The 8,075-nt window shown below is 45.3% G+C and overlaps 1 protein-coding gene across 2 annotated transcripts in view; it reads right to left on the bottom strand.

Annotated features, from left to right (window-relative positions):
* The window catches only part of DPYSL2 (dihydropyrimidinase like 2), a 69,190-nt gene that overhangs the window by 19,378 nt on the left and 41,737 nt on the right, over positions 1–8,075 (bottom strand). For both annotated transcript variants that reach the window (XM_014522285.2, XM_006028713.3), the window contains exons 4-7: positions 5,391–5,555; positions 4,117–4,178; positions 2,716–2,796; positions 1,945–2,013 (exon numbers count right to left, since the gene is read on the bottom strand). In XM_014522285.2, the coding sequence (XP_014377771.1) occupies positions 1,945–2,013; positions 2,716–2,796; positions 4,117–4,178; positions 5,391–5,555 (377 nt within the window). The remainder of the gene's footprint in view (positions 1–1,944; positions 2,014–2,715; positions 2,797–4,116; positions 4,179–5,390; positions 5,556–8,075) is intronic.

Genomic DNA, 8,075 nt, shown 5'->3' with positions numbered 1-8,075 from the left:
CTGCTGAATTTGGGCACTTAACCCCAGAGCACTAAGCCTGGGAGGCTCCAGTGATGAAGGCCTAGGGACTTTTGAGACTTCCGAGTCATTTCCCTGCTCTGCCATATGCCTCGTGTGATCTTGAAAAAGTTACTTAGCTGTTCTGGGCCACCTTTCCTCAGTATAGAAACCAACTGGAAAAATGCTCTGAGCAATCAATTGCACAAATACGAGTGGGGGATGACTGGTTGCAAAAAAAAAGAAAAAAGCCAAGTGCATACTAAGCTGCATTAATAGAAGTACTGCCTTCAAGTCAAGGGAAATGATTCGTCTACTCTAGCCAACACTGAAGGGGTCTCATCAGGAGTACTGTGTCCAATTTTCAATCCTGCACTTAAAGATGTAAAAAAATTGGAAAGAGTCCAGCAGAGTGCAAATAATTGACTGGAGGCTTAGAAAACTTGATTTACAAAGAAAGGTTGAACCATCTGGGATTATTTCATCCAGAGATGAAAAGACTGAAGGGGGCTTTTGATAACAGTCTTCAAATATCTGAAGGGTGGTTACACAGAAGATGGTGACAGACTATTAACTTTAGCTGCAGGGGATGGGACAAGGAGTAATGGTCTTAAACTGCAACAAGGGAAATTCAAGCTGTGTAACAGAAGAAAAAAAAAAAAACAACTTTCTAACTCAATCTTGCTGGAAGTTTTCAAGAGAAGGCTGAAGAGACAATTGACTGGGATGGTTTAGTCAGGAATGAACCCACCTTGACTGGGGGGCTGGACTAGGTCAGTGTTTCTTAACCAGTGGGTTGCAAGAATATTTGAAAGGGTTGAGCAAGTCCCAGAAAAATGCATGAAAGGGACTGCTTGGGACGACTGGAGGCAGCAGGCGCGTGTGCATCTGCACGTGCAGCCACACATGGCCAGCATACAGTGAAGCCAGGTCATGGAAGCAGCCCCAGCTGCTAAATGCAGGTAAGTGTATGGGGAGCAGGGGCTGGAGGTCCAGGGGACTGTCTGGAGGGGTGTGTGTGGCACAGGGCTGGTGCCCATACACTCAGGGGCCCCCACTCGCTGCTCGAGGGAGAGTCAGGGGCAACACTCACTGCTCGCAGTCTGGCCCAAGTGGGATGGGGGCAGCGGGACTGTGGGTCAGGCACCAGCAGGACCAGTGGGGTGTGGGTCAGGACAAGCCATTGAATTTGGCAAATGGGTCCTGGTAGGAAAAAGGTTGAGAACCACTGGACTAGGTGACCTTGTGAGGCCCTTTCCAGCCCTACATTCCTATGATCCTATGAACTCTGAGACTGATGTGCAGGTTCCCTTACAGGCTACCATGACAATTCTAGACAGCGCAGTACAGTAGTTGAAGCACAAGTGCTAAGTCAGACAACCTTGGCTCTGTCACAGTCCTCACTGTGGAATAGTAGGCACGTATCTTCAGCCAAAATTTTCAGAGATGTCCCTTAATTTGGGACTCCCACTTTGAGATATCAAAGGCCTCATTGCCAGAGGGGTGAACACGCAGAGGTCCCACTGGCTTGAGTGCTCATGGAGAGCTCTGCTAATGAGGCTTCAAGGCCTTGAACCTCTGGGCCATCCAAAACAAGCAGGTGCTTTTGAAACTGTGGACCATACCTTTTCTATTTCCTAGTTTTCAAAGCTGCAAGACACAGCTACTACTACTATTAAGGATCTTCATCCTGAGATCTTTGGATGGGGTGAGCTGGGAAGACAGTTTTGTCATAATCTATTATTTATAGTCAGGTGGCATACTGAACTGACTAATGCTCCCAACAGTAAATGCCCCTGCCCATCACCCCTTCTGTTTGTGAAACCCGGTGTCTCTTAGAGCATAAGAAGCAAGTGTATTTTGCCCACATGAAGCTAGGCATGAGGCTCTTACTGGCACAATGCAAAACATGACTGGAGAAATCAATAAAAACAGGAAGTTTCTCACCTCCTCAGGTCTGCTCAATACATGCCCTTCGGGGCCTGTGATCCCCAGTTCCAGAATCCTCTGCTGCTCCTAAGACAAAAAAAAAAAAAGCAGGAAGAAGGCTTAAAACAACATCAACTCTGATTCTAGTAGCTAGAGGTATTTGGAAAAAGCAGATACAAGACATCTGTGCTTGCTAAAGATCACTTGGTCCTTTCCCCAAGAGTATTACAGCTGGCACCCTACATACTTCTAGAGTAACCCGACCTCTGCACAACCTTCCTGTTTCCATCACAGGTGATCACATAAACCTGTCACTTGATTTTTTTCTTCAACCCTCAGGTTTCACTCTGAGTTTGGGGCTTGAAAGTGATTAAATTATGAAGCTGCATGCTGAAAACCTCTGAAACTTCAGGCTCTGCCTGGTTTGGCTGTGCTGTGTACAAGAAGTGACAAAGGTCAGAGACAGGCCCCAATATATTATGGTTTTAACACTTCTACTGCAAGTCTGGCTAAAAGTCAACCAGGCATAATAAGCCCCTTTGTTCTAGGTGCTGTACAGACTTAATGTCTCTTTGCTACCTCTCCTAACTGGATATGTGATATCATTACATACAGTGCCCACTTCATTATATTACTGAGTTACATCTCTGCTTTGTACATGGCACGGACTGTGCTGATGGATACAGAACCTTTATAGGCTTTAGTAATTTCATGCAGTGAGTCTGAAGAGAGGGATTTGTAATTTAAACACCAGCAGCTAATATTCTGCAGAACAAAGGGATGAGATACCTCAGCAATGATGTCACCGTTCTCAGCATGGACTTGAGCGATGGCACCAATATCACGGATTACACTCAGGACCTCATATATCTAGGAGTAAAAAAAAAAAGAGACATTTTGTTACATGCCTTGCTGTTCTTACATTGCACTCTACTGGTCTTGTAGCTATTCCTACTAGTTTGAAGCCTCCTGCAAAACAGAGAGAGATGAAAAATGACTGAGGTAGAAAGAAGAAAGACCTTCAGGTGTCAGCTTCATAGCAGCACTAGACTAGAATATACTAGAATATATACTAGAACGCAACACACAGGAGATCTGGGATCAAATGTCTGGCCTCCTTGGTAAAGAGCTTTGAGAGTCACAGGTGGGAAGTACTTTATAAAGACCTGGTTACTGTTCTATTACGATGTAGAGAGCAACACTGACAATCTGGCAACAGGTGTCTCAGGCTGAGAAATCTGCAAGTGAGGAACCTAAGACAGTGGTCACTTATTTTGACCACATAATGAATACAAATAGCTTCTTATTTGATTTCAAGTGATGTCCACAGACTCCACCCTCTCCTTTTTGGAAGCAAACGCCTCCTCTAACCTGTACAGCTCCATACTGAAACCTGCCCAATGATTGATGCGTGTCAGGAGAAACTGTATGGGAAATTTCTACTGGTCCCAGTGATTTCAATGGTAAAACCCTAAAGTGCTTGTTCAACTAAAAATCCATACAAAATAAAAACCTGCAGCTCCTTACACTGAGTTTTAAGTTCTAGTGTAACACATGCAGCACATACCAAGGCCATGGATGAGGACATTTGCAACGCTAACTTCAATAGGTTTTTTACACAGGTGTAAGTTATTACAAGACCCAGAGTGAACAGGTGAGTTCCTATTCTGTGATAGCTATTCATGCTGTGCCCTACTACAAATTCTCGCCACTAGATAGCAACGGAGCAGATAACAGCCTGTTTCCTTTGAGGAAATAGCAAACCTGGGATGGAAGCAGACAGATGACACACATCCCAGTGTAACTTATACCAGTGTAATTTGACTCCTGATTTTCCTGAAGTAATTGTACACTGGTCTTAAAGACATTACCCCGTCTACCCACTCCTTATTTACAGTGGTGTGAACCCTGGCAGAGCTAGTGTAAATGTTAACCACTTATGCTCTTAGATCCAAAGGTTAATGGTTCAGTCCCTCTGATTACACTACTGGGGTGGTATTACACATGCAGAGACCACAGATTAATGAAGCTTCAGGCCAGAGGGGATCATTAGATCATGAAGCTTAACTTGCTACATAGCAAACACAGGCCATTAATTATAACCCCTGTACTGAGCCCAGGAACTTGTGTCTAGCCAAAATATAGTTTGAGATGACTGAACTGTAACATGTGAACATCAAGTTTTCCTACCTGCGAGTCAGTGAGCTGAAAGCGATCTTTGAAGGCCATGTAAACCAAGAAAGAGTTCACACCTAGTAGGAACAAAACAAAAGACATTAGCTAACTGCTGAACACCCCCAGGAAAATAAAAAGCAGCTCAAAACACTTGGCAGTGAGAAGAAATGGTAGATAAAAAAAATAAATAAATTGCACTCTGTTGCCAACTACACATACACTTAAACAGATCACAATGTGAAGCCAGCATCATCTTAACCATGTGGCATTTATTAACTCAGCTGATGAAAATGATGGAGCCTGCAGTGTAGGAGAGGGGACAGCTAAGCCCTTAGGGCTCCACTTAACATTGAAAAGGAATAAATCTTTGCATTCGGCTCAGTGGGAGGTTGACCTAAAAAAAAAACAAAAAAAAACCACCCCAACAACCCCTCCTCAAGCATCAGACTCCCTCAAGCGGCTGTGAGACCTGGCTGCCTGCAAGAAGGCTGGGAAATTTTTAACTGAAAGCAAGTCCTCCTATAAAAGCACAGTGCAAACCAAAACAGGGAGAGTCCAGTGGGCCTCCCCTTCCTGCATTTTCCAGCACACAGTATGGTAAAAATCCTGAACCACCTTGTGTGGGAAAACCAACCTTAGGCTATAAAAGGGTTTTCTGGGGTTTTTTTGTTTTGTTTTGTTTTGTTTTGTTACCACAAACAGGATGGAAAACTTTCCAAGCCTGGGGATGAAACATCAAGGAAATGAGAGATAGGAAAAAACAATGAGGTCATCCTGCTTGCTCCCCACCTTCACGTGCCAACACAAGATTGATGCTCCTGTAGCCGATTCTTCACTCGCTCACAGGAGTTGAACTCTGGGGACTTCCTGGCTGACTGTGCCCCTGCATAATTCACCATAGGAGTGAGTTTACACTACATGAGGCCAGTAGGTCTTGTCCCGACTAACATGAGAAGCAGCAGCCCACAGCAACCAGGGACAAGACCACCATACTCATCTCCTATCCCCTAAGCAGAGTCCTTAGTGCTTACCTGCCTAGATGTAGAATAGCACCACTGGTTTCCCACTCCTGCCTTTTACAATACACTCGCTTCATGTTGTCCCCTACAAGTCTACCTCCTGACATCCCATGTGCAAACTGAAACCAGGCACCATTCTGATCTACCATTACTTTACCCCAAGCATATTTATTTTAAAGGTAAAATAAAATCACTGGCAATGGGTAGTTTAAAAAAAATGGGGGTTGTCTCCCCACTCCCTTGACACTTCTTTAATTCTCCCAAACTTACCATGGTCTTTCACGAGGGCTTCCATCTCCTCCTGAACACCTTTATGCCACTCTGTGATATCCACGTGGAGGGAGTAGTCGCAGCAGGATTTGCTATCCGCCCATTCTCGCCACTGGTCAAACGCGGTGAGCAGGCTGGACCCTGGCTCTGGAATTACGTGATCAACTGAAAAGCAAACAAGCATGTGCAGTAGTAAGTGTGTGTGACAAAAAGGTTTCAATAGCCATCTAAGGTGCAGATCACACTTTCCACTGGCTACTGAAATACAAACTTCTTATCCCATTCTAGAGCAAATGCAAGCTTGAAGACGCTACATTTTCCCACTCTACAATTTGATTCCAAGCAAAATCAGGAGGAAAGAGCTGAATTACTATAGATGGCTTCACTGCCATATTATGGGGATGAGTTAAACAATTCCTAGTTCAAAGCCCATGCAGGGAACTCGAACTGTTGCACAGAACTGCGTAAACATTGCTTCCCTATTACCTATTAGGCTGAGAAATGAACAATGGGATGGGTAATAACCCCTGAAGCATCTCTCAGTCACTTTCAATAACCAAACAGCAATTTATGGAAATGGGAGACTCCTCCCTAGCTTGCTCCCGTGGCCATATGGTTGAGGGCAAGTGAAACTCGGAGGCAAACAAACCCCAAGCCTCTGGGCTTGGGCCTGCATGTAGGATCCCCACCTAAGGATTTTGAAGGATCTGAAGCCCCAGGCAGGGGTGGAGGATGCTTGCTGGTAGCAGGGCAACATATGGTTCTTGAATGACTCATGAATTTGGAATTGATTTGGCTGATTTGACTTAAAACATGAAAAAATGTTCTTAAAAATAAAAAAACAAAAACAACCCGGTGCCCTCTGAGAAGCTGGGGAAGGTACCCTAGTAAGTTCCAAATATCTCCTTTATCACATGCCATACTAGCCAGTAGCTCCAACAGTGGGTCAGGAGATTGGGCTAAGCATTATACAAGCAGGGAGAACAAGTTCCTAGGATATTTGCTGAGCATGTGCAATGACAGGACCCAATTTGAATGCCTCTCTATAGATACTATTGAGAAGTATCCTGTGCAATCCCTCCAGGCAACCAGGTCCAGAGCTAATAAAGTCTTTATAAACCGGAAGCCCAGGATCACAGTTACAAACTACACGCGCTAATGACGAGCAGCCTGGACTAGAAGGCAGGAGATCTTGAAGTCTATTCCTAGATCTACCTGTGGCAAGGCACCTCTTCTCTATGCTTCATTTTTTCTTCCACATCCCAACAACTCTGGAATGGGATCACAATGCAGGAAGCTAAAAGAAAGTAAGGAAAGTACACAGCATCTCAGGGCTGCACAGGTCTCCAACTGAGCTAACCTAGGGTGTGAGGAGGGAACTGAAGCAGGTGAGGGGAGGACTTGGCAGATTTTACTTCAGGCCAAGGGGAAAAAAAAGAAACCTGCTCAGTTACTAGCTGAGAAATTGAGCAGTTTATTTTTAACATTATTGTTCGGGATCAGGGCTGCAATCAGTTCACCAATAAGCTTTAAATCAGGGTTAAGTGGAAAAGCTGAAATAAAAAAACAGCATTCCTCTGGTTCTGTTAGCTTTTGTTGGATCACAAAACTCTGATGAGGTGGCCAAGGAAGCCTAGATTTACATGTGGGGAGGTTATCAAGCCACTGCAAAGACACCATCACTTCTAAATGACTTATTTGCTGCAGTCATCTAAATATACAACAGTGTCCTCAAACTATCTGAGAAGCAGATGCTCCAAGAGGGAAAGAAGACTGTAAAAAAAGCAACCATTCTTATTGCACAAATTAAAAACCTAGGCTGGCTCCTCTGCTCCTGGGGTATGTGACTAACTGAATAGTGTTTTGGTTAAAGGAGCTGTGCTGCAGCCAAATGCATGGAGCAGGCCTACAAAGAGTGGGATGCAAGGCCTCCCTTGGTCAGAGAGAACACTCAGCTTGGACCTCTTTGTGGTCTGGGTGGTCGCTGGGCACCAACCCCTTGTCCTTATATACCTGCAGGAACCCTACAAAAGGGTCCAGGCAGCCCTGGCTCCCGGGCTGGCCAACCTGGATTTGTGGCCTAGTTCTTGGAACCCTCTACTTCTGCATCATGAGTAGAATCACAGCTTTGATCAGCAGTGGCCATGCACTATCTGACCATTGGCTACTTCAAATGCTGAGGGGACAAGAGCCAGACCAAAGGCAGGGAAAGGAGAAGGGGTGTAGGGGCAGGATTAGGATCCAATAGGAGAGTGAGGGGCCTAGAGGCCTGTGGGGAGGGTAAGGGAGAAACTGAGAATGGCAAGGCAAGACTGGAAGCCCAGTGGTGGTGACCAGGATTGACTGCTGGGGGGTGAATAAGAGGACTGGGAATCAGTGGGCCAGGGAGACTGGGGAAGGAAGAAGACTGGCAGGAGCTGGACAAAGTCAGACTGAGAAAATGAACCAGGGAGATGGAAGACTTAGAAAGATGCTAAAGAGACTGTACAGGTGGCCTAGCAGACAAGTGGCCAAGAAAAATAGACTATGACTCTGCAAGGACCAGAAACCACAGGGAAAGCATGCCTGGACATGGCAAAAGAGCCTCACTGGATAAGGAACTGAAAAAGGCATAACTGGAACTGACTGAGCAAGGAGACTGGCGCAGGGATGAGAATCCAGCCACAAGCAAGACAGAAGTCTGGG

This window comes from Alligator sinensis, unplaced genomic scaffold (genome assembly GCF_000455745.1).
Source record: "Alligator sinensis unplaced genomic scaffold, ASM45574v1 scaffold685_1, whole genome shotgun sequence".
Classification (NCBI taxonomy): Eukaryota; Metazoa; Chordata; order Crocodylia; family Alligatoridae; genus Alligator; species Alligator sinensis.
Note: the sequence above shows the minus strand (reverse complement) of the source record. Positions and strands in the feature narration are given on the sequence as shown.